This window comes from Danio rerio, chromosome 23 (genome assembly GCF_049306965.1).
Source record: "Danio rerio strain Tuebingen ecotype United States chromosome 23, GRCz12tu, whole genome shotgun sequence".
In the NCBI taxonomy this organism is placed as follows: domain Eukaryota; kingdom Metazoa; phylum Chordata; class Actinopteri; order Cypriniformes; family Danionidae; genus Danio; species Danio rerio.
Window position 1 is genome coordinate 12,249,909 of NC_133198.1, and position 27,030 is coordinate 12,276,938.

General features: G+C 35.7%; 2 protein-coding genes across 13 annotated transcripts; one reads left to right on the top strand and one right to left on the bottom strand.

Annotated features, from left to right (window-relative positions):
* The first annotated feature begins 1,767 nt into the window (after window positions 1-1,767).
* ttll9 (tubulin tyrosine ligase-like family, member 9) lies at window positions 1,768-17,827 on the top strand. 11 transcript variants are annotated; one of them, XR_011008375.2, is made up of 15 exons: window positions 1,768-1,854; window positions 2,766-2,815; window positions 4,613-4,705; window positions 4,774-4,885; window positions 4,964-5,149; window positions 8,651-8,719; window positions 9,858-9,948; window positions 10,232-10,272; window positions 11,258-11,345; window positions 11,441-11,499; window positions 11,578-11,774; window positions 14,320-14,433; window positions 14,527-14,648; window positions 15,544-15,684; window positions 17,252-17,827. XR_011008375.2 is itself a non-coding variant. In XM_017353579.4 (14 exons), the coding sequence occupies exons 1-14, from the start codon at window positions 1,840-1,842 to the stop codon at window positions 17,320-17,322; spliced, it is 1,305 nt and encodes a 434-aa protein (XP_017209068.1). In that variant the 5' UTR covers window positions 1,768-1,839; the 3' UTR covers window positions 17,323-17,827. The 11 variants fall into 11 exon arrangements, 6 of the variants coding, with proteins under 6 accessions (XP_017209068.1, XP_073794569.1, XP_073794570.1 ...); XR_012398347.1 differs by having other exon boundaries at window positions 2,769-2,815; XR_012398348.1 differs by lacking the exon at window positions 8,651-8,719.
* Window positions 17,540-25,845, bottom strand: fam217ba (family with sequence similarity 217 member Ba). 2 transcript variants are annotated; one of them, XM_005161978.6, is made up of 5 exons: window positions 25,523-25,845; window positions 25,200-25,288; window positions 25,020-25,128; window positions 24,879-24,943; window positions 17,540-22,615 (listed from the first exon to the last, which is right to left on the bottom strand). In XM_005161978.6, the coding sequence occupies exons 2-5, from the start codon at window positions 25,232-25,234 to the stop codon at window positions 21,256-21,258; spliced, it is 1,569 nt and encodes a 522-aa protein (XP_005162035.1). In that variant the 5' UTR covers window positions 25,235-25,288; window positions 25,523-25,845; the 3' UTR covers window positions 17,540-21,255. The 2 variants fall into 2 exon arrangements, with proteins under 2 accessions (XP_005162035.1, XP_685238.1); XM_680146.10 differs by having other exon boundaries at window positions 25,200-25,381.
* Between the last annotated feature and the right edge of the window lie 1,185 nt (window positions 25,846-27,030).

The following is a 27,030-nucleotide window of genomic DNA, read 5'->3' on the forward strand; positions in this document are numbered from 1 at the left end:
TCACTGAAGCGATAAAAAAAATTATATTTAAGGGTGTTTTTAATGTGTAACTTCTACACACTTGTAATGCATATGATTCGGATATAACACCTCCCCAATCCAGTTCGAATCTGAGTCTTCTATAATACACACACTTATTAATGAATCCTACTTGTCTTCCTTGTGATGATGAGTAGGCAAAATCTGATATGTAGTCGGGGGAAAAAAAGAAAAATTAGTTCATCCGATGCTGTATTCGAACCAGGTTCATGATCGAATGCATCTAAAGTGGCTATGCCACTTATGCTGCTGTGTGTCATCTTCTTTAGTTACGTGTATGTTCTCTCTGTCAATAAAACAGTGATGGGCGCAAATCACTCAATTAGCTTATTCAAATAAGGTGAGATATTTGCATTTAGCCTAAATAGATTTTGAATAGAGCCTGATTTTGTAGTGACAAAATCAGCATTTCCCCCCCTCGCAGGGGACCCAAGTACGCACGGGCTCTTGGGCCTCTGCCCATAATGCCCATTGGTTAATCCAGCCCTGAGTACAGTTTTTTTTTTTTTTATTATTGTGTACTGTACAAATATGAATGAAAATATGGGTAAACTCTCGTCTATAGTAAGTCCGCTTGCCCACTGTGAATGCACTACACCTTATAAAATCATAAAATTACTTTAGGGTGATTTACTGTAAATATATTTCCTAAATATGTGTGTACAAATGAATACAAGTATGCGTAAAATCCCCACACCCATCCTGTCCCTCCCCAGAGGTAACATTTTTTTGAATCACTCATTCACAATGTTTTGTTGATACTAAAACGTCCAAAAATAAATAAATAAAACATTTAAATCTTATGTTGAACAAAAGAAGATAATTTGGAGCATGTTGGTTTCTGGGACCCACCAACATTCATAGTTCAATCATTTTCTGTGGAATTAAACTATCCCTTTAAGTCACATAGGTCTCAACCTCATTTTCTGGAGGGCCGCAGCTCTGCACAGTTTTGCCCCAACCCTAATTAAACACAACAGATCTAACTAATCATGATGTTCAAGACAACTATGGACTATTAAGCAGTGAGTTGGAGGTGGTTAAAGCTAAACTATGCTGAGCAGCGGCCCTCCAGGAATTGAATTTGAGACCACTGCTTTAAGTAGTGTACAATCCAGCGGACAGCTTAATTTGTGTGTGTGTGTGTGTGTGTGTGTGTGTGTGTGTGTGTGTGTGTGTGTGTGTGTGTGTGTGTGTGTGTGTGTGTGTGTGTGTGTGTGTGTGTGATCTAATTGTTGCTTTTCCCCTTCTATGCTGTGTGACAGATATTAATAATATAAATCACCAGTTGAGAAGCCAGTGTAGTCTATAGTAAAGGTAAAAAGAATAGACATGGGTCTGGTTTAGACACTCTTTTTGTCATCATGACTCTATAAAGATGCACCTGTGAAGATAGTTTCTTTTAGGATACTTTTATTTGGATTGTGCTGCCGCCTAGTGTACATGAGTGTTGCTTACACCAAGGAGCTCTGCTGGGCTCATCGTAGACTTTACTCCCAGCCTCGTTCATGTATTTGAGCCTCTGCGTTTGTATTATTTTCGTGAGCCAATCAATTAACAAGAATAAAACAACAGATATCCACATATTAAGAGAGCATTAATTAATTCATTCATTCATTCATTCATACATTATATGATTTTTTTTTCATTATATGAGAGGCGTGGTGGTTTGCTCTGAGTACGTCACTACAGAATGCGACATAGCGATAGGTCCGTTCAGTGGTTGCTATGACAACAAATAGACCACAGTTCCAGTCAGACTGCTAATGTTTCAGTGTTTTCAGACGGTTAGTTCCTAATATGTCTAAAAATAAGGTAAGACGACGACTTCTCATGGTTGATTGCTGTCATAAATGTTGACCGAACAAGAGCCATTTTAGCACAGTGTTTAACCTTCCGAATACATTAAAATCTATTTACGCTCTTTCATAGTTATTTTGTAGTTTGCAACTTACGTTAAACCCACGCTGAATGGGATCAGCAACTTCTGAAACTAAAAATAGATAACGTTAAAATAAATATAGATTATTATGTTTATCGTGTTTTGCCATGATAGATAGATAGATAGATAGATAGATAGATAGATAGATAGATAGATAGATAGATAGATAGATAGATATCACTGTGGCTATTAAATTAATGCAAAATGATGTTCAAACTAAAACCGTATTAATATTATTTTAACATATTTTAATATTTATTTTTTATGAATATTTACACACACCGGCCACTTTATTAGGTACACCTACTAGTGCCCCCTTGCCTTCAGAACTATGGAAGCATATGAGTAGCATAATTCAATTCAAAATGTAATATGCAAATTTCAAATTTAACCTACAAATTTCTACTAATTTATTTATTTTTTTAATTTCTTGATTTTTCCTTTTTTTTATTTTTATTTAATATTTTTCTATAACCTATAATTTGGCTGTACTAGTTTTTGGACCATTATTGTATGTTATTTTGTTAGATAAGCTCCAGATTTGGCTTCAGTACTGACTAATCTAATGTATAAGCACACATGTAATATTGTAAAGCTTCCTATTATAAATAAGAAACTGAAAGATAGATTTCCGAGGGGTGTACTTATAAATGGTGAGCACTGTATCTTATCCAATTTAATACAGATTGAATGTGTTTATCAGGGTTAAATCCAGATTTGCAGCACACAATGGCACTCTAACTTTAATAAGGTTTTGCACAATAACTTACTGTACCTCAAACAGCAGACAACTGGACATAAAGCTGCCCACAGCTCACAAAGGAAAAAAGAAGTGTAAGTCTGTTATAGATTTTGCATTCTAATACAATAAGAGTTATTCATTCATTAAGTGTTCATCTATTTTACATTGCCATTCTACAATTAATCAGATTTCTAAATTACGTACATTCTATTCATACAACATATTTTACTGGAAAATGTCATAACAAAGAAATAATTATTAATATATATTATAATATTACACTATATTAAAGATTTTATTTTATTTGGCTTTATTTTAAAGTACAATTTTTACTGTTAGTAATCATTAACTATGACTTTTTACTCAATAAATATATAATAACTGCACACAATAAATCATTTATTAAGTATTAACTCTATACTAACAGCAGTGGTGTAAAGTAACAAAATACAAATACTCAAATTACTGTAATTGAGCAGTTTTTCTCAGGAATTGTAGTTTACTAAGTAGTTTGAAAAAAAAATTACTTTTACTTTCTCTTTAGTACATGTTTAGTGGAGTATTGGTATTTTTACTCCACAACTTTCCTTCAACTTGCAGTCACTACTTTATAATTTCCAGTCTGTGGAGATTACAAAAATAAGTCTTGCGCATCCAATCAAATCGCACATAGAAAGTAAATTGCATCATACTGAACTGCCTTAAAACAGGCAGCAAACTGTTTGGAAGCATTAAAAGTGTCCAAGAAGATACTTTACACCAGTGGTCCTGGAGGGCCAATGTCCTACAGCTTACTTCAGTACACTTGCCAGAAGCTTTATAGAATACCTTGTAAAAGCTTGATTAGTTAGTTTTGAATTGTTAAATTGTAATTGGAGTTAAAATCTGCAGAACACCTGCCCTCCAAGATTAAATTTTGGTGCACCCCTACTTTACATGCAATGACCCAGAGAAATTGCATGTCGCTGATAAAAAGATGGCAAATTATGACTGAAATTGCCTTATACAATAACTAAATGCACTACAGAATGTAATACACACGCACAAATTACATATAAACACATCAACCTTTTTCCACCGTAAAACTACTTTCTACTCTTAAGTACTTTTAAAAGGGCTACTTTTTACTCCTATTTTGAGTAATATTTACAACAGATACCTGTACTTTTATTCTACTTTGACTACATTTTTTTGGCAAGTAATGGTACTTTTATTTGAGTATGATTTTTCAGTCTTTTTCCACCACTGATTAATAGACATTATTTAGCAGTTTTTAAATAGAGCTGTATGGTGTGTCGTTTATTTATAAGCATTGTATATTCATACTTTGTTAATGACTAATTTATGATTAAGTATTGCATTAATTACGAGTAGTGGGTGGTTTTTATGATTATTTAGAACAAGTAGGTAAACAATTAGTAAACTAAACATTTATACGTATTATTTCAGGCATGTAGTAATCATTAGGTCTGTATGTTAATAAATGCTTTATTAACAAAAATTCATGCAGTTTTATGACCTAATCTAAAGTGAAAACTGATTATGCTTTAACTATTTATAGTGTGTAGTTATTTTAAAGCATTACTTAAACTTCTAATTTGCTTTATTTCTCATTAGGTGTAGGGATTAGGTATGTAGAATAAGATTTTTGTGCAGAACATGTACTTTACACTACTAATAAACAGCTATTGTCATAATAACAGCAGGTAATAACCACTAGGTTATAGTGAGAATCGGTAATTAAACTAAAGTGTTATCCAGACTTTAATAAAACGTATAATTGACTCCAAACTTTTGAATGGCAATGTAAATAAACAGCATTTTTTAAAAGAGTGTTAAAAGTGTTGTATGCACTGTATGTGCATAGTTTGATGCATTTTTCTTCTCAGGGAGGCAAGGAGCTGTATACGGTACAGATGTGGCCTGACCAATACCATACAGGACGTCCTTAACCACAGACCAGGCTGGGTGGAAGTGAAAGAGTAAGTTCTGTGCTTTTTCTCATATGCTTCATTTCATCTTCATCAATCATTCATGTCCCTCCACACAGTGATGCCGAATGGGACTTCAACTGGTGTGATGTTGGATGGCTGAGAGAGAACTTTGATCACTCATACATGGAAGAACATGTACGGATATGTCACTTCCGCAACCACTACGAGGTCTGTATTACTCTCTGAAATGCAGATTGCAAGAGCAGTGATGGAGGAAAGTAATCTTGAAATGCGTATTTTTTTCAGTTGACCCGTAAGAACCTGATGGTGAAGAACTTGAAGCGGTATAGAAAAACATTAGAGCGGGAGGTTGGGCGTTTGGAAGCAGCCAAATGTGACTTTTTTCCGCGTACGTTTGAGTTGCCTAGTGAGTATCACATCTTTGTGGAGGAGTTTAAGAAAAGCCCGGGGAACACCTGGATCATGAAGCCTGTAAGTGTTTATTTTAGTGTACAAATTGAAAAAATGACATCAAATAATGTCAAAAACATGTTGATTTGATTTCAAAACCTTGACGTCTATTAGACCTCCACTCATTGATGCCCATTTAACCACCAAAATAATTTTAAAAGAAACAACTAAAAGTTTTAGTTATCTGAAATATTCAATTAGATATACACAACATAGACTCATTCTGAAAACGTAGCCATATACTGTTGAATTCAGAATTATTAGCCCCCCTTTGAATTTTTTTCTTTTTTTTAAATATTTCTCAAACGGTGTTTTGAGCAAAGAAATTTTTACAGTATGTTTGATAATATTTTTCTTCTGGAGAAAGTCTTATTTGTTTTATTTCGGCTAGAATAAAAGCAGTTTTTATTAAAAAAAAAAAAACATTTTAAAGTCAAAACTATTAGCTCCTTTAAGCTATTTTTTTTCAATAGTCTACATAACAAACCATCGTTATACAATAACTTTCCTAATTACCCCAACCTGCCTAGTTAACCTAATTAACCTACAGTAGTTAAGCCTTTAAATGTACATTTTAGCTGTATAGAAGTGTCTTGAAAAATATATAATAAAATATTATTTACTGTCATCATGGCAAAGATAAAATAAATCAGAAATTAGTTATTAAAACTATTATGTTTAGATATGTGTTTAGAAAAATCTCTCCATTAAACAGAAATTGGGGGGAAAATTAAACAGCGGGCTAGTAATTCTGGGGGGCTAATAATTCTGACTTCAACTGCATACATTTGTGGAGATCACGAATTGACTCTTCGCTAAACCACACCCAAAAACCGCCACCCACCAATCATGGCTTAGCAACTGTAGCTACGCACAGGGGCTCTGTCAAGCTTTCGAGCGAGTGCATACGGATTGTGCAAATCTGATACCCAGTATCCTTACAGTTTGGACGAAATGGTGGAATTTTTTTCCTTTTCAGAACCAAAAACCCAAGAGGAGACATGCCAGCATGGATCAAGCTCTGTGAGGGGCGCTAAAGAAGCGAACTAAATTGGTTTTCATTTGATATTCCTGACACATTCAGTGATAGATGGCAATAACTCACACCTCTTACCCTAAACAGATCTAAACTTTGTTTTCTACAAAAATACAAAGCAGGTTATCTTTCACAGCTGTCCTTTTCTTTTTTTTTTGCTCGATAATATGAGCACTGCTCCTTTTAAGCCTTCGACATAGTAATACTAATAGTGAAAAGGTCATAATGACATGAGTTATTGATCCGGCAAATGCAAATTTGCGAATATGTTGCTAACTTTACTGAACTTCAAATTTTCATCTATTTCAAGCTATGAATATTTTAAATTACAAATCAACAGAACAGAACCTACTGTAGATATGATCACAAACTGAACATTTGTGATCAATACTTTACCAGCAGCTGTTTTTCATTACTTTATAAAGAGCACACAAACATACTGACAGTAATAGGTAACTTACTGTACATTGTTATGGATCAATGATGCTAATATTCGGCACAAATCCATCAGTTTCAACTTTCTGGCTGCTCTTTCTATGAATTAATTATGTAGAAGCACTGTCCATGTATGTTTCCTTGTTGGTTAGTAATGCTATATTTCATTGTACAACAATTAATCAAACAGGCTTTTTGACTAAAAATAGAGAAATTACGGTTTAATTTGTTATTATTAGATTATTTTTAAATGTCACCTCCTGCTGAGCATGAGCTAAGCTGCTGAATGGTCAGTGTATGCGGCTAGGCTAAGCTAGCTTCAATTTTGATTTAATTATTCTCTAATCGGTTGCCTATTATGTCGTTAATATACCCCTGTAATGCATACTGCAGTCCTTTTTTGTCTGGCTTTCTCAGATGTCTTACCTGTTTGCCAAAAATGACATTATATCCCTGGCAATGTCTGACACCGGCGCATACACATTGCAAAAGCTGACAAGGCACGAAAGCTTGACAGGCGTAGCAACAGTAACTAAGGAGGGCAGGGCATAGCTAAGGATCAATTATGTAGCCCAGAGGAACATATGGCTACATTTCGTGTTTAAAATGATTGCTACAAAGGGTGTCGTTCCTTTTTGCACTTACCAGCTGACCGCTTACCTCTGTGTGAACGGATTTTCTGCTGTTACGTTTGTCCAGTGGCTCGTTGCGTACGTCTGAGAATTTGAAACGCAGAAAGGAGTTGACCATGACGGGTTCGGAAAAGGTTCCAGAAAGCAGTTAAGACAAAAACAAAGGCCAAAAAATAAAACAAACAAGGAAATAAGGGTGAGAATGTGGTACAGGGTGAGAATGTGGTAAAATCTGAAAGTGTGGTAAAAATCAGGCTGCCACGAGGGCTTTTCTTTTTCTGGATTGCTTTTCAAAACAATGTCGGTTGGGTTTAGGAAAGTGGGTGGGCGCTGGTCAATCTATCCTTTTTAAAACACTATTGGTTGGGTGTAGAGAAGTGAGTCGGTAGGGCGTTGGTGTGATGATCAGCCAATCAGTTGACATCAGCCTTTAGTGGATTTACGCAAGAAGAGCAGGCACGAATGAAGCACGCAAAAGAAATTTCAGTTTTTAAAAAGATTACACAGTGGCCTCTGGTGGATTTACATGTGAGGAGCAGGTGCAAATAAAACACGAGAGAATTTTGAGATCTCGAAAAGCATTTACAGCGGCCTCTGGTGGATTTCCGAAAACAAAAACTGCAAAAAAAACGTAGCTCCTGGGACGTATTTAGCGCACTCCAGAAATGTATATAGGGGTACATAATCAGAATGAGCCTGGGTTGGATATACACTGGGTTTCAACTTGGGCTCATTGTGGAAACGTAGCCCCGCGGACATTTCTGCAGACCGCGAAATACGTCCTGGGAGGTACGTATTCGAGCAGTTTTTGTTTACGCGGATACTCGGGAGCGCGCTCCATTCGCGCCCGCGCTGTTCTCGCATGAAAAGCCGCAGGAGGCCGCTGTGGGAGACCGTACATCCGACTGACTGGCTGAAAGATCGACCGGGCGGCCGGCCAATCGGCCGACCCGGCCGCCCTCCTCTTCCTCCTCCTCCTCCTTCCCTAAACCCAAGCGACGATTTGCAAAAGCCGTCCAGAAAAAACAAAAAGCAAAAGCCCTCGTCTTTGATTTCGACCGCGTTTTCGGATCTCGCCGCGTTCTCGCCCTTATTTTTGGGATTCTGTTTTTCATCTTACCTGATTTCTGAAACCGCTCTTCCCCGGACTCGATCCCGGTCGTCCCCGTGGCCGGCTCCTCCTCCTCCAGGCCTCCGCTCCGCCGACGTAACGCTGTTGGATAAGCGGACAGACTGGTTACAGAGGGAAAAGCCCTCCACACGGAGGTGAGCCGTCAGCCGGCAAATGAATTTGATGTCACTTTGTCATCAAGGTAATAAATTGACATCAAATCCAGTTACATTGTTGACTTTTTTTGGTAAACAGGTCATTCATTGGTAAATTACACTAATAAACCCTGCAATACCTTCTCAACACAGGTGGCTCGATCACAAGGGAAAGGAATTTTTCTGTTTCGAAAACTCAAGGATATCATAGATTGGAGGAAGGTAATGCATATTTGAAAAACTGAATCTTAAAACAGCTATACGTACAGTAAGGATTTAAAAGTTAAAGGCATAATAAAAATCTATTCACTTTTTTCTCGCTTTCAAGAGGTTTCAAACCTTTATTGGTTTTTCTGTTGAACACCAGTAACCACTGACCTCCACAGTATGAAAAACAAATACCATGGAAGTCAATGGTTACTGGTTTTCAACTTTTTTTATTAGAATTGAGGATTGAGTAAATGATGACAGTTTCTTTGTTTGTTTTGGGTGAACTATACTCAAAAAGGCGCCAGTACCAAAGCTCCAAAAAATACAATATTATCAAAATAAAAAGGATAACAAAGCATATAACGTTTCGAGTTCACCGGCTCTTGATCAGGCAGTATTTATCACAGCATCTTGCTCTTTTTATTCACTTCCAGATCACATGATCTCATATATTATCTCACAACCAAAAATAGAAAAATACATATTAGTAAATTACACAAATTACATATTTAAAACGAAAATACAAAAACAAATCAGAATAATACATCACAAATAAAGAAAAACATAACAAAATGTGACAAAGAAATGCAACAAAATATGGCCAAAAAACCTTTACCCAAACAACTAATTATACATTAAAGAAAAGGACGAATATCAAACCTCTCATTTAAACCCCTCATTTAAACCTCTTTAAGCTTTATGTTGTAACAGCAATTTTTTAAGATCCCCCCCTGCTTGTGATGTAATTTTTTTTTTAAAAAACAAGACGTTTCTAGTTTGTAACACATTTTTAAGGACATTTTATGTGCACTTCCAAACGTCTCTCTTTAGTTCTATGACATCAAATTAATGATTATAATGTTCAGTATAACAACAAAAGTATTTTATGTTGTACTCTATCTGTCAATGTGTTCTCCAAAGAAAAAGGAAGAATTTAGGAACTCTGGACTCATATTTTCCAAAATGTTTGGATGTTCTTTATCTATATATTGGTCCAAAACCATTTGTTACTTTTTACTTTTAAGCAGAGAAGGGAAAGTATTTTTTCCAAGAGTTTATTACTCATGTCAGCAATGTACCTGGTTTATGAATTTTGTCTTTTAAACTTTTAAAAATGTAATTCTGCCATTATGTACCTTGATGCTTTCAGGATGGGAGTCGCTCTGAAGAACAGAAAGATGAGGCTCAAGTTGAGAGCTACGTCGCTCAACGTTACATTGAGAATCCCTACCTTATAGCTGGTACATCTAAGACTTTTCGCTTTAGTACTTGATTTCTTTATTTGTATGAAACGTATTTTAGTGATAATTTATTCCGAAAAGAAAAATTCTCTCATCTTCTACTCATCCTCCACTTTTTTTTTTTTGCAACATTCTTTTGATTTTCTAGTTTTGAGCTCAATAGAAAAAAAGTATTTCATAAAAGTTTAGAACCACATGAGTGTGAGTAAATGGAGAACGGAAAGTTCTTTTTTATTTTAGTGAACAATACCTTTAATAAATCACACTTTGTCTCTATCACCAGGGAGAAAATTTGATTTGAGAGTCTACGTTCTTGTAACATCAGTAAGTTTTTTTTTTTATTGAATTTTTACATACACACACACACACACACACAAACACACACACACACACACACACACACACACACACACACACACACACACACACACACACACACAGTTTTGAATGAAGGTGTTCATTATTAAGAGAAAACAAAATACAAAATAACATAACCCTGTGTGAAAAAGTGTTTGCCCGCTAAACTTTATAACTGATTGGGCCATCATTAGCTGCAACAACTGCAATCCAAACTGCTTTTTCGAAAAAAAATTCCTTTTCTCATCTTTGCAGAATTGTTGCAATTCAGCCACATTGGAGGGAAATGCTATTTTAAAGTCATTCCACAGCTTCTCAATTGGATTTAGGTCAGGATTTAGGGGCTATGTAGCTTTTTTAGTTTTGTCTTTGACTAGTATTACATTATATATTGACTAGTATTATTATTATACTAGTACAGTAGGTTGATTATCTGAAACATGTGGGCAATACGGTGGGGCAGTGGGTAGCACAATTGCCTCACAGCAAGAATTTCTGTGTGGAGTCTGCATGTTCTCCCTGTGTTTGCGTAGGTTTCTCCCACAATCCAAAGATGTGCGCTATAGGTGAATTTAGTATGCTAAATTGTTCGTAGTGTATGTGTATGAATGAGTGTGTAAAGGGACTAAGCCGAAAAGAAAATGAATGAATGAATCTGAAACGTATGACAAACATGCAAAAATTAAATAAATCATGCAAAAAAAATGTAAAAAGTTACGGGGCAAACACTTTTTTTTCACACCACTGTATATAAATATATATATAATATATATTTCTATATTTTTTTATAGGAACACTGTTAGAAAGTGTCATTATTATACGCAAAATTACCCATAAATTAAAGTGCATTCACCTCATGATTTTAACTTGTTTAAAAAATATTTTGTTGGTTTATCTTATAATTTTTCACTACAGTATAGGTAATATAAACAACATCATTTTATTTTGTCAGTATATTCCACTGAAAGCCTGGCTTTATCGTGATGGTTTTGCCCGATTTTCCAACACCAGGTTCTCTCTCAGCAGCATAGATGATCAATGTATCCTTTGAATGCATTGCTGAATTGCATGCAACAGTACAGGAACAAACATGAACAATTCTCTGATTTATCCCATTTAACAATAATGTGCTCAGATGTTCATCTCACCAATGTTGCAGTGCAAAAGACAGCTCCTGATTATGATCCTGAGAAGGTGTGTTGGACATGCTATAATGTTCAGTTAAATGATTAAAAAAAGATATTTAAACATTCGACTTCCTCTCTCTTTTAGGGCTGTAAGTGGCAGATGCAACAGCTACGGTGGTATCTGACTGCTAAGCATGGTTTCGAAACAGTGCAGACTCTCTTTAAAGAAATTGACAACGTATTTATTCGCAGCCTGCTTAGTGTGCAGAAGACCATCATCAATGACAAACACTGCTTTGAGCTGTACGGATATGACATTCTGCTGGACCAGGACTTAAAGCCGTGAGAATGCTTTTTTTATTGCTTAGCTTGTTAGGAAGATATTTTGTTTCCACCATGGAATAAAAAAAATTTAAATGCTAATCACAACTTATCTCAAAATTTTAACTTTATACTAGATTTAGAAGTTTGTATCCCACAATTGCTAGTTTGTCTTGCAGCTCTGAAAAAAAAACAGCAGTGAGAATCAGAATTCAGAATAAATTCAGAATTGTGTGCACACCTCATCTCACAACTCCAAGATATAAATGAGCATTTTAAGGAAAACAAAGCTGTGAGATACTAGCTCAGAAATGCTAGATGTAAAATTGTGTCCGAGTTTTAATTTTATATCTCACAATTATGTGAATTTGTATTTTGCATTTTTATTTTTAAACATATATGAATGTGAAAGCATGAAAAAAAAATCAAAATTGCAAGAATGTCTAAACCAGGGGTGCCTAAAATTTTTCATATGAAGGGCCATAAACCAAATATCATTGAGAGCCATGGGCCAAAGGTAAATATATATTACATTAAAGTTGCCATGGCATTTCAAAATAAATTAAACATTACTTTAAATTGTATTGATTTTTTTATTTGTATTATTATTATTAGTAGTATTAATGATTATTTTAATTGTATTAATGTAATATAACTTTTTAAATTATAACTTATTGCAATAAAAACAATCTTATGTATAACACAGTGAAGTTCAATGCTAAATACACTAGTCATGCAGAATTTGGCTTTGACTCGATTTGCTAACTAAAGTGTCTGCATTGCCATGTGACATCATGCACATTTAAACAAAATGAGAATAATTTACAACATTTAATTGAAACATTTAATTTTAATTAGTTTGTAACAATAAAACATACAAACAAAGGGTTGCATTAAATTTGAATGAACAATTTCAAACCATCCCCATCATTCTCAGATGGGATGGTAGGCCTAATCAAAGGTTACCGTGGGCCAACTATGGCCCTAGTTTGAGCATCTCATCTAAACCCTTCAAAAAGTCTACGAATAGAAGCTGAAAAAATATATGCAACTATTTAGAAAGAAACTTTCTCTCTCAAACCTCAGAATTTATTTTTTCAGTTCATGACTTTTTTTTCAGAATTGTCAGATAAACAAAGGTGAAAAAATGTTGTTTGTAGAAATACTGCAATTTTGAATTTTTTTTCTCAAACTTGCAATTACAAGAAATAAATGATAAAAGTTGAGTACTATGTTTAAACTGAATAAATTTGAGTGGTTAAAATAAATTGTCAACGCAAATAATTTCAGTTCTGACTTAAGAAATCTAAATTCTGGAAGAAACTAAAAACTCTGAGAAAGCCAGCAAAAAAATCAAGTTGCAATTCTAAAATAAAATAGAATTGTAAGACTTAAAATGCTAAAAAAAATCAATTCTGGATTCATAATTTTCGCCCACTCAGGTTTGTTTGCATAGCACATTATTTTGCACATTATTGAATCACAATCAAATTAATTTAAAGTTACTATCAAATATAAGTTATTAAATACAGACACACAGTAGTTAGCCTGCAATTTTATTGTATATAGGTAATGTCATGGTGCGAAGTACAAGGTAATTAACGCTTGATCCCCCTGAAGGATTTAAAAACAACATGTATAGGGGGGTCAGCTCTATAATACTGAGAAATATTTGCTCTGCTTTGTATTTTAAATAATAATGTTAATGATTAAAATGATCAGAAAAATGAGTATAAATGAATATAATCTAATTAATACTATAAATATACATTTGACCATCCCTATAGTAGTTCATTCCACTGTAAATGCATAATTGCGCCAATCAGTCTGCAAGATAATACAACTCATTCTACAGCATGAAACCAGCAGATCCAGAGCACCGGTGGACAACGTAACCTTAGACGTAGCTAATCGGATACTGTATGTCAGAATACACAAAATATCCACAAAACTCTAAAAACTTAAATACATTTTATTAATAAATTAGATGTAATTTAAATACATACATACATTTAATTCACTAAAGAATGTTTCATAAAAACTAACTAAAAAAAGTTGACCCACTCCGATCATCATTGTATATTTCGCACCCTGGGTGATGTCTATGTTTATATGTTTATTGAAGTGTATTGAGTGTATGTGTTGTCCTCAATTTTAAATATATAATAAAAATTTTACTTTTTTCAAGACTTTGAGAGAAAATTATATTCAAAATGGTGAAAAGAATTGCAAAAATGTAACTCAAGGTAAATTAGGGTAAAACAAAGTAAGATTTAAGCTCAGAATTGTGGTGAATAAAATGGGCAGAACTCCATACGGTGTTTATCTTGCGAGTGTGTTTTTTTCTGTGAATGGCAAGAATAAAAATCGTACTTTTTAGTTGATATCATAGAGTTCTAATTATTTTTACACTAGATTTGTTAATTATGAAGAATGAAAAATAGGGAGGTAAAAAGTTGCAATTACATGTTTTATATTTCAATCCCATGTATTAAATGGGCTTCCATAACACACTATTCCTGCCCTAATTACTTCTAAAATGACAGCACAGCTTGTCATCATGCAGGTGGCTAATTGAAGTGAACGCTTCGCCCTCCCTCACAGCCAGCAGTCAGGAAGACTATGACCTAAAATACAGACTTCTGGAGGACACCTTGCACATTGTTGACATGGAGGGCCGGTACAATTTGACAAAGTGATTTCAAATTTCACACAGGAGAGTGGAGGATTGCACATGCTGACATTGTTGTCCAAAACATTCTATTGCATTTAGCCTGACGGGCAAGGAGAAGAGGATTGGCGGATTTGACCTAATGTGGAACGACGGTCCTGTCTACACGGATGTTGGTCTAGAGGCTCTCGGCAGCTCTTGCCTCGTGGCAAACACACACCTTGGTCAGTGTTTTTTTTTTTTGTGGCATCATTAGAGATTTGGTCTACAGTATATACTGTAGTTCATTCAGTCAGTGACACATCACTTTGACCAAATGATAATGAAATTTTGCTGGCCATCTTAAGAACATTTTGTGTTTTAATTATGGTAAAAATACCATAAAATACAATTCATTGTATTAACTGCTGGCTTATTACATGCGTATTATTAATATAATAACTGTGCATTATTAGTTCTGATTCTGCATCCATAATCCTACCTAAAACCTAAACCCAACTTCTACCTAACTATTAATAAACAGCTAATATGTAGTTTATTAAGCTAGTGTTAATTAATGGTTTGTACCAATACCATGAATTGTGACCTAAATTAAAGTGTTAGCAAATGCTGTCTTTCACATTGTGAATGTTTATATTTTACAATATTTTGCGATTATTCCTAAAAATTAAGAAAGAAAAGGTCACAAGAAGAAAAAAAAAACATGATAATTCTCAAAGCAAAATATGTAAATTTTTAGTTTAACAAGTTAACATCTGACTTTTAATCTCAGAATTCAAGAAAAAAAAAAGAAGGTCTTTGTTAGAAGGTCTTTAAACTCAGTTCGAAGAATAGGAACAACTATGTAAAAGCTCAAAATTGTGTATTGTAAACTTTACGCATTTCCACTGTCATTTTGAGATCACTCCCTTGATGTTCTTGAATTTGTTTATGTTCTCAGACTGATGTTAGTTCTTTACTTTGGCAACACCTTAGCTTAACAGTACCTAAATAAATCAGGTGGTTCAATTGTCATGATGTACATTTCAGAGCTTTCAGAAAGTTCCTGCAGTTTTTTTGTAATTACTTAATATGGCATGAACATACACTACCTGACAAAAGTCTTGTCGTCTATCCCAGTTGTAAGAGCAAGTTGATCTTCTAGTTGATCATTTGGAATCATCTGTCGAACTGCATCCCAATCATCACAAATACTGCAGAAGACTAGTATGGGGTCGTGCAAGAGATCTAAAGAGTGGATAGCAACATCAACAGCTTGAGGTATAACAGCACATTAGTGCTGCCCATTACATTACAAACCACAGGTGGGGGCAAATTATTCAGCAGGATAGTGCTCCTTCTCGTACGTCAGCCTCCACATCAAAGTTTCTGAAAGCAAATAATTTCAAGGTGCTCTAGTATTGGCCAGCCCAGTCACCAGAACTGAACACTATTGAGCATGTCTGGTGTAAGATGAAGAAGGAGGCATTGAAGATGAATCCAAAGAATTTTGATGAACTCTGGGAGTCCTGCTGGAGTTTTGCCATTCCAGCTGACTGACTTGCAGAGATGTATGGATGCAATTGTCCAAGCTCATGAGAGTCATACACAAAATTAATTCTTTTACTACTGAACCATGACTTTATATTCTATACTGTACATTATTTCTGTTTTATGACATGACTTTAGTCTAAGCAAAATCAGACACATACTGTCCTAATTAAATAATTAAAAATAAAGGCATGATCATATTTTATTTTTAAAAAATAAGTGTAATCTGAAGGCCTTTGCCTTTCATATAAGCCACTTCTGATGACAAATGATCAACTAGAGGTCAAGTTATTATTTATTATTCTTAAATCTTCGATAGGCGACAATATTTTTATTAGGTAGTGTACTTCAAGATACACTGGATATTTTTTTTATTTTTATTTTTTGGTTTGTTTTAAAGTATGTGTATTAGACTTTGATAAAAATTTATTAAACATTTAACTTGCAAACTTAGTGTCTTTTCCTATTTAAAACTGCTTCGAAGTCAACGTGTGTCATGCCTGACAATACCATACTGACAACAGCAACAAATTTTTTGTTAAGGTGACTAGGAATTTTTGAATAGCACCCAGTTCAATGTGAAGTATATCTTTATTATGCATGGAACTTTACAAATCTATTGTTTCAAATAAGTTTTAAATAAATAAGAGGACATATGGCTAGATAACACAAAAAATATAAACTAACTTAAACTACTCACCCTGAGGTTAAAACGTGACTTTTTTTTTCCTGTGTAACATTTGTTTGACAATAAATGAAAGCAATTAGACAAACTGCTTATTAGCAAGAAAGTTTTCACACATAGTACAGCTCTTAGTTCTTCTAAATCAATAATAAATAATAGATTTAGTAGAAGTTCATTTTGCTTGCAATGCCATTCTTAAAGGCACAATTCACACAAAATCATCTACATAGTCATTAAACTAATAGTTTACGCATAAATTAAAATTCTATCATCATTTACTCTCCCTTTCATTGTTTTTTTGAACACAAATAAAGTTATTTTGAGCTGGAAACCTGTAACTTTCATAGTTATTGTTTTTCCTACTATGGAAGTCGATGGTTACAGGTTTTCAGCTTTCTCCAAAATATCTTCTTTTGTTTTCAGTGAAGGAAAATAAATAATAAAAATAATAAAATTAAAAAATAATAAAATTAAAGATTTATAACCACTTGAGGGTGAATACATATTTTGACTTCTACAATTTTAAAAAGTATCCCTTTAAGAGCAAACCTGTTTGTTTTCTAACTACCCTTTTAATAAGTAAATGCTTTTTCCTTGTTTGTATTTACACAGGCTGTGTGAATGATCGAGAGAAGCAGCTTCAACAGCTTCTAAAGCCTTTCCCAGGACAGAAGAAAACATGACAATATTCCTACGGCATCAAATCAGTGTGAAAAACTATGCTTGACATTCCCATTAATTCCAAAAATTGTTGTATTATGAGGAGTCAGAGGAGCGTACATATTTAAATACCCAAAAGATATCATTCACAAACTCAAAATTGCATTGTTTTTGATTTATGATGATAATTTTTGCATATTTAATTACTAGCACATAAATAAATACTGTAGACAAGGGCTCTGATGATGTAATGAAAACTGTTTATTATTTAGCTCTCATAAAAATAGCTGCGTTCAAAACTCTCAGCAAAATAAAGCACAATCTGACGATGATAGGACAAAATGTATATTTTTTTGCATGTTTTTTGCCTGATAAGTGAATGTCACATATTACATTAAATCCTATTGAAATGGCTCTACCAACAGTATATCAAGTATGGAAAATAATGTAGCCCATACTGTATGGCTGCAACCTGTACCAACTTTCAACTCATATTCAAGTGACAATGCATTAAAAAAAAAAACAAAACCACTACCATTTTTGTTCCAACAAAAATAAACAAAACATGCTTAGTTTAAATACATGAAAACCTGAAAATTCACCTGAAAAGTTCTCAATAAGTAAACAAACATAGCTTATAACTCAGGTCCATCAAAACAAAGCCCCAACCATAAACCACCATAAGCAATCTTAACAACGTCACAGTTAAACAATCACCGAAAACCTAAGAAATGTCTTCCAAAACATTCAAAGATAAGCAACGCTTTACACAAAACATTCATATTTAAACTTAAATCTAATGAATGGATAAACAACCAAAAGAAAAGCAGTCCTTGTATATAGCACTTTACAAAAATACACACTCGTTACAAAACAATCATTATTTGTCTCAAAAATATACATTCTTTGACCAATAGTGCTTACTAGACAAAAACGCCACACACAGACATTCTCAGCCATACCTCCCGCTAGTAAGAGATACGTACATGCACACTGGATTTAAGTATATTAAGTTCATTGTATAGAAGATTTGTGCGTACGGTAAGTAAAGATAACCTGCTTTTATGTACTTAGATAAAATAAATATGTCTTATTGATTAGTTAAACTGAAACAATAGCAACGACTAGGCATGACTTCTAAAGAGGATATTGTACTAAAGGGGCTATATGTATTAATTTTGGTTACAGTTGCTTTTGTATTGCTGATGTTTGAACAGCTTGTTGCAGTTAAACTTAATTAAATACAAGACCTTTCACTTGATACTCAGGGTTGCGTAAAGAAGAGCCTTTTTGAGACACATTAATGTTAGATAGGATTATAGTGAATCACTTGTTGATATGATGCGACAAAACTGCAAAAATTGTGCAACTACTTCCACATCTCTCTGAATAACTGCAGGTTTCTATTTCTATTGTGCGTTTATATTGTTATTAAGAGTAAAACAGGCAAGGTTTTCAGCTAGGTTGATTTCATGTAGATGTTAATATCCTACTTTATTTAGAAGCATAGAACTCTGCAGCATGTATATCGGTGCATTAAATCATGTTCTCTTATGCGTTACGTGTGTGCGATTTCAAGCACAAGCAGTAAGTTGCTGGTTGCAGTTCACCTAATGGCCACTGGTGTCGCTAATGATTCATGAATTGTACATATAGCCCCTTTACAGGGGGACATACACAGTGTGATTTTTGCTATGGTAAAGGTTGTATGCATTTTTTTTTTATTTCCTAACGGAAGTAGTCATTGATGGTTGTATAATCGTGGCTTAAACCACGTGAGAAGAACTTACAAGTCGATCCAAACAGTTTATGAGCTCCTGACAATTTTTAAGCATGCCAAAAAAGTTGTTGATTTGAATTTATGAGGTTGCGCAATTAAACGAGTGGAGCTGTCGATCTATCTCAAGTTGATCAATGTATGATGTGTCATGCCTTACGGAGTCTTCAGAGATGAAAGTTTACAGTGGACAAGGTTATAATTCACACACGGGGTGAGACCAGGTAAACAGGTATGTTTGCGTACATTCACAGCTCGTATCAATAGACTGATTTTACGCTGCCGCCATTTCAAAAGCAAATCGAGGCTGCGGTGAGAAGAAACCCATAAGTATCTCCTGAGTCACACAGGAATGTTGTGTACCTGACTGTATATAGTACCAGCAAAGAGAAAGCGACACAAATTTATAATTTCACCGCTGTCCGGGTGACCCAAAGGTCCGTTCTGAATGGATAATAAAAATAAAAAGGGATGTCAGACCACATTTTCAGCAAAGTTAAGTGAAATGGCACTAGTTAGCTAATGTTTCCTTTCCTGAACACACGTTTTAGATGCCATTTATCAAACTCAAGTTAATGAACTGATTCTTTCACTATATTAGACTTGTCGCAATACTGAATTTCTGTACTGAAATATATATATATAAAAAAGTCTCAATTTCCCCCTTTCATTTAAGCACTGTTGAGCTTATTATTAAACAGCACTGATTTGATTCACCGTTGCTTACCAGAAATGATTGCGATTGGTCTTGAAGTTTGTCAGTTCACTGCACTTCACCGATGTTTACCGAGTGCAAGCACAGATGAGCAATCTGCTAATGAATCGATTGATCGTTGCGGCTTTAAAATGCTCAAGTGTTAGTGAAGAGCGGTGAACTAATGACCTTCACTGTCAATCACAGTCATTTCTGTTGAGCACTGGTGAATACTATGGCAAATCAGCTGTGTTTAAGAGTGCATTCAGCAGCACTTAAATGTTAGAGGGAAATGTCCATTTTTAAAACTTCAGTACCAGGATAACACCATTACAGACAACATGAGGGTGTGCTACAGCGGACTGCATTGTTTTATCACTCACCGGCTTACATAGGCTGAAGCAGGAAAGCGTGTCCACAGTGTTTACCTGGTGCCATGAACTGAAGCCCAGGAGGACACTTAAGCTTATTACTCTTAAAGAGATAGTGATTTTGTTTGATGCCTAATACCTTTTAATTGTTTAAATGAAACTTAACTGAATTAAGTTAAAGTGATGTTTACATCACATCTGCACTTTGAAATCATGGCAATGTTTACAGTGCTGAACCTATAAAGTACTTCTGGATTTCTTACTACCGCAGCCTCGCTTTCGTGTTTTAAAATGGCGGCCAAGTGAAATAAGCGTTTAGTTAGATGATAGAGAGAAAAATCAATGAAAGCAGTGTTCTCCACTATTCATGTTTTTGGTGCAGTTTCATGCGATTGCTTCGGAATTTGTAGGATTATAAAAAAATCGCATTGCACCTGAATGATTTCCACATAAAAGAAACTCTTCAGGCCATCAGAAATGACACCGTGTATGCCCACCTTAAGGTACAGTCAAAAATGTTTGGCAAATTTTCATAGGCAAAAAAATATTTTTCTGTCAAATCTATCTGCTTTGCTTCCAACTTCGTTACACTATAGACTAGGCATGGGCCGGTAAAAGATTCGGACAGTATGATAACCTTGGGTAAAAATATCACAGTATTGCGATTAAAGCTCGAAAATATTTTGTTTTTAAATTTTCTTCCACTTTGAACACAATATATTTTATGTAATAAAATAATAATATGGAATATTTTGGAACTGTAATCATGTCAGGCTAAATAATTCAAATGAATCGTTGCTGTCTTCATTAGTTTCTAAAACACAAATTTCTTTACAATTTGTAAATAAAAAAAGAAATAGTATGGCAGAAAATGCTGGTGGTTTTAAAGCCTTGACATCCAAACCAAGGTATACCTTGAAACGGTTATCACCCCATGCCTACTACGGGCAAAATAAATAGATATTTTTTTGCAGATGAAATTTTGCTAAAACTTCCTGTACCTTTAAAAACTACACTTAACCACAGGGACATCAGAATGTTTGAATTAGCTCTTTGTTTACAGTTTGCAAAATGGAAACGTCTTTGAGGCAACTGAAAATAGACACAAACTACTCTACTTGGCGTACTGAGTATTTTTCACTTTGACAGTACTCTTGGTAGCTGATGTCACTTTTGCATTAGAGCCGTCGGCCACTGCTCTTTTACTGCCAGACCTTACTCGTACTTCACTGGTTTCAGCTCTTGCACCATCCTTAAGTGCTTTCTTGCCTGGCCCACAACCGTCCCTTTTCAAAGCAGCAGGAATCCGCTTATCAACCTCTCCGCATTTGGCTCCGGGTGAATCTTTCAGTCTCTCTGCCTCGCTTGACTTCCCAGTCTTTCCTTTCCTGAACGAAGAATGGGATTTGCCATTGGGGTTAAATTCTTGAGATGCCCTGCGCACGTTACCTGCAGCCTGCATGTGGTTCTGGTGAGCCTTTGCTGCTTGAGGACTGACCAGATGCTGGTTTTTCTTTGTGGCCTGGTTTTCGGAGGTTGAGGCCCGGGTTTCACTGCTGCTCCTCTTTTGGGTGTTAGCTGGAGGGGCTTTGCGCTCTAAAAGGGGGCTGAGGCGGGAATGCCGCTGGTAGGCATATGAGGAACAGCAAGTGCCATTGCAGAGTGGGTAGCGGATGTGGCAGTTAGGGCAAACCAGACGAGAAACCTGGCTGGATGATGGGCTGCCCAAAGAAGAGAAGAAGGAACGCTGACCCTGTCGAAAGCTTTTCGGAGAGCTAAGACGCGTCGGGGGCGCAGTGTGAGGTCTTTGCTGGTTGCTGTTTGCTAGGACACTGGAGGCTTGACCTCTTGTTCGGATGATGGGCACAACATGGCGGCCGCTTTCAGCTTGAATTGTTTGTATCTGGTGCCACTCCAGTTGAAGGAGGCGCTCTAAATACTTCTCAAGCTGCCCTATGGGTTTTGGCCGAGGAGCTCGCTTGCCCTCCGTGTTGAGAAAGATGGCAAGCTGCCTCAGGCTCCAGGTATTGAACGGAGGTGGCAGGAAGTCTGGATAGCTGTAGTCGATGTCCCGGTTGTCCACTGTCCTGGGTCCGGGAATGTGGGGATGCAGGTCCATAGTGTCGATCACCTCGGCTCGGAGGTTGAGCTGAGGAGGAGTGCAGGGAGAAGGCAGGACAGGAAGCCTCTCAGAGTCGGACAAGTCACTGGCGCTGTCGGAGTCATCCTCCTTGTGCTCCAGGAGACGAAGTGCTTCCAGATCAGGGGCTCGCTTCTGGAGGGTGAGCTGCTGCAGCATAGGCTGAGGTGCCAAGGGCAGTGAGAGAGCACGGCGGCTCTTCTCCAAGGTCACGTGTCTCTGTACCATATCTCTACAGGACTGAGGCTCCAGCTGAATTTTCTGCTTCTCCTGTCCACGCTCTTGACATGAGAGTTTGGGACGTGGAGGCCTCAGGTCTGATTCAACCTGTGTGCTATAGGAATAGAGGAAGTGAGATATTTTAGCTTTATATTTATTAGGGCTAGGCTGAAAATACTGCCAGCCATGAAGTAATCTCAGTATGCTTTCTAATTTGGCTTTTTTACATCTGAAATAAAACAATGCCATCTTTCAAATTCTGATAATTTTATCAAAATAGTTAAACTGTCATTTATCATGTTATCATTATAACTTTAGATATTTTGTTTAAAGAGAGTAAGAATATTTAAGGATTTGAGAGGAAATTGCATTTACATCTTAAAGGTCTATTAAAAGTTCATACATAAACATAACCTTTAATTTCAACAAAATATTTCTTTACTATTTTTGTTTTGTGTAATGGACAACTATGAAACTATTGTCTTGTAATGTTTAATGCATATGTTATGTTGACATTTGAAATAAATACAAGTAAAGCCATTATGAAGGATAAAAAAAAGTTTAACATTCTGGACTTACAATATTTATGCAGGGCTCAACAAAAAGGACTGCCCGATGGCCCGTGCGAGACGCTCAGGACAGTAGACAGGATCATTACTGATTCAGTGCTGCCTTGTCACTAAAGTTTAATTTGCCTGCGACTATTTGTCAATTACATATAAATACAGTCTTAGAGTGCTTTCACACCTGTAAATCGATTCAGTTGTTCTGAAACAGATTAAAATTGTTACAATGTTGCTTTGTTCTTGGTGCGGTTCGCTTTCACACAGCAAAGTTTCTAAACGGACCAGAAGAGCTAAAACAAGTCACGTGCGAGTTAACTCTCCTCACATTGGTCAGATTCACGGTTTATTTTGCAGTCCCACTCAGCTGTCAGCGGGTGGTGGTTGTTTGGTGGTGTTTGACAGGGTGCGCGCGACGTGTCTGAAGAGCGAGGACGGATGTGGTGGGGTGGGGTGAGAAGGATGTGCGACGTATTTGAGGACCAGGAGGAAGACGCGCGATTTCCGGGAGATTATCACTTGTTTGCGGGCACCCGGGAGTCTCTGTGCATTTGCAGGAGACTAACGAAACTTCTGGGAGACTTGGGATGTCTGGAATGACCTTCCGCCCTGCTCATAATTCTCTCTTCATATAGCCGTATGCCTATTACATATCCATAATACACTGTGATATAACCGGGCTTGGATCATATCGCTTTTTCACTACAATCGATCCGCTCCAGAGTTTGTTTCAATCGAGCCGAGACCACCTCATTCAAGCACTCTCGGAGCGATTGTTTAGGCACGGATCAAAGCGCGATTGGTGGTTTCACTTTTGCCTAACGAACCGTGCTAATTGGGCAAACAAGACAGGTTCCGAAACAAAAGTCTAGGTGTAAAAGCACCCTTATAATCGAGAAACAGTTTGTGCTTTTAAGACTTTTAGAAATACCTTCTCGGTGATGTCGTAAACACCATATTGCTTTTCGCGATAACTTGGTAAAAATCACTTCAGTGAAGTGACAGCAACATCAAATTATGAGGCAAAAAGAAAACGTCTATTTCTAACTTCTTGGAAACAGAAATTTACATGGATACAACATGATAAAAAAAAAATTAACTGATATTTTACACAATTTGAGTCAGTTTGGCAAGTCAGCCACCTGTTGTTTTTCAATAAAATTCCTGAACATTTTCCATACTGCATTTCCATGCAAAAAAAAAACACTGTTTAAAATATTATTTACAGGATATACAAGAGTTATTTTATTTAGAAGGGATGTTGCTTATTTTCTACTCCTAATATGAATTTTTGACAAAAGTGCAAGTTATTAATTTTCACTTTTTTATAAGAAAAGATTGTTTTGGGTTATATGTGTTTTTAACTTTAGTTGTTCAACGTTGATGTTCAATAATCATAGATAGTAGATAGTGTGTGTTTTCTTCAATCATTTCAAAATCAAGCATTGTACCGTTAATTCAGAAATCTCTCACTTGTAATAAGTGAGCATATTTACTGTACAAAACTTGTCAGTAAACAATGACGACAAAAAAAATTGTTTATTAGTCGTAATCGAGATAAAATGACCAATTAATCAAGATTTAGATTTTTAGCAAAAGAGGCCAGCCTTACATGGACATTAACAATACCGTATATATTAAAACAATTAACAAAATCAAAGGTTTACTAATCTCAAGCTAACTGATTTGTAAAATATTTGCCAAAGCCCAGCTCTAATGTTACACAGCATTCTGCAGAGAATAAATAATGTGCATTTAAGTTACACTATTTATAGTTATTTACATATGAAGTTCCATATGTTCAGAAACACTCACCCACGCGACTTGCAAGTGCCACCAGTCGGACTCTTTGCTTTCTTTGGTTTAATGCCATTTTGGACCTTAGAAAAAATAATAAAAACATTTGAATTGCTGTCAACACACACAACACATATTAATATCCCATAAATGACTTACAATTTCGGTTTTGGGCACAGGATCCTTGTCTTGGCCTGAATGCAAGGGCACTGTTTTCTTGAGAGTCTTCTTATTCTGGATCACACATCCTCCTCTCGTATTGTTATTGCTGCAAATAAAGCCCACATTTTAGTGACAGATATTATATAAAGTTTAAGTAAAAGCTCTATTTAAACTTACCTGGCAACAATTCCAGTGTTTTCTGCATTTTTCATTCTAACCTTCTCCTTCCCTGACAGCTTCCTCAGTGTCGCAGATGCAGTTTGTTCCTGCAGGATGGGTCCCATCGCATTAAACACTATGAAGTGTGCAAAGCTCTCAGCTGTGCCCCAAAATGTCCCATTTGTGGGCGCGTGCACGCACTGTGCGGATGAGCAGCACCATTGTAGAAATAACAGCGTCACTCAATATACATTCCAGTTTTGACAAATATTTGAGCTGTCCATTAAGCAGCGTCGACCAACTTAATTAAACATTAACATCTGGAAAAAGACAATAATCACCTTTGCATCTTGATTATGAAGCCATCCTCATCTTGCAGTGAGCAAAACGCGTTGAAATTGGCGTTCATGTGCATCGCTACAGCAGCTCGACCAGACTTGTTTACCTGCTGCTTTGTATGTTCGAGCATCGTTGTCGTCGTGATGATCCTCCGATAGGCATGATGGGAATTGAAGTTTGTATGCGAAATAATTTAATGTAACGACAAGCTGTGGAGATTACTCATAAAACATAGCAAAATTGGAAATGCGCATAAATGTGAGTTTGTGTGGGTGTGTGTGGAGCTGATATGTTGGATGTGTAAGTTGGCAAGATACATTGGTTTGATAAAATGTCCGGAAGGGTTGCCAGATCGAGGGGATACACGCATCTGACTGATAATACACTTGTGACTGTATGCAGATTTTGTGCTTGTGATCTTGAGTGACCACTTACACATGTTCTCAACAGGAAGCTAGTGAACATTTCTCCAAAGCACTGAAAACAAAAAGAAATGTTTAGTATTCTTAAAGGATAGCTTTACAATTGCACTGATTATTTAAACTGTACATACATACCTGCACATGGACATTTGTAATTATGTACACACCCACTGTATACATTTGTAAATATGTTTATCTATCTGCACATTTCTGATTATTAATAGCAACCTGTACATAGATTCATTTAATGTAAATCTCTGTTCATAGCTAATACAACCTGTAAATAATGTTCATGTTTCATCCATCTGTAAATATCACCAATTTTCTATAACTGCACTTTATAACTTATACCTGTATCCTGTACTTGCTGCTATTGCAGTGCTGGTTAGACCAAAACTGCATTTATTTGTTGCCGTTTACCTGTGTAATGACAGTATTAAGTTAAAAGTTAAAATCTAATCTAATTGCCCTAAAACGAATATTGTACTCGCCCTAACATGTTTTAAAGCCATCCAATATCTATTAAGTTTTTCTATTGAGCATTAAAATGTTTCTAAAATTGTAACTTTCATGGTAAAGGGGCTCTATATGCTCAGTGTTATTCAGCCATTGATAAACTTCCGGTGAAAGCTTAATGTGACTATTATTTTTTCAATTTCATAAGGTTCCTTTTACAGCATTGATGTTGTTGATGTTGTAAGTTAAAATACATTCAGTTAAACAGACTAAGCATATATTTAGTTGTTGAAGCATAACGGGATGAAAGACTGTGTAACCGCTTGCGCTGTCAGTATACCAGTCCAGCAGACTAGCGCAGAAACTCCATTGAAAACACTGGAGTAAAATAAACTTTAAGGACATAGCGGGGGAAATGGAATTTAATGCTTTTTGTATCCACTTTAAATCGTATATCCATCCAGACAGTAAAGTTGACCAATTTTTATAGAAATCAGACCCTAAACGTGGAAAATTGATAATTTAAAGACAGTTCACTGGAAGCGCTGAGGCTGGCTGAAATTAAAAGTCTGTGTGCATTTAGCCCGTTCCTGGCAACTGTTTCTAACATTCTTTAAAATATCTTCTTTTGT

Excerpts from the sequence above, each read along its gene's own strand:
- ttll9 (NM_001256764.1), top strand. Across the intron at positions 11,775-14,319 it reads CTGGACCAGGACTTAAAGCC|GTGGCTAATTGAAGTGAACG; the intron begins GTGAGAATGCTT and ends GTCATCATGCAG. Across the intron at positions 14,649-17,251 it reads CGTGGCAAACACACACCTTG|GCTGTGTGAATGATCGAGAG; the intron begins GTCAGTGTTTTT and ends GTATTTACACAG.
- fam217ba (XM_680146.10), bottom strand. The coding sequence starts at position 25,306 with ATGGGACCCATCCTGCAGGAACAAACTGCATCTGCGACACTGAGGAAG. Across the intron at positions 24,944-25,019 it reads CTGTGCCCAAAACCGAAATT|GTCCAAAATGGCATTAAACC; the intron begins GTAAGTCATTTA and ends ATTTTTTCTAAG. Across the intron at positions 22,616-24,878 it reads GGCACTTGCAAGTCGCGTGG|CACACAGGTTGAATCAGACC; the intron begins GTGAGTGTTTCT and ends CTATTCCTATAG.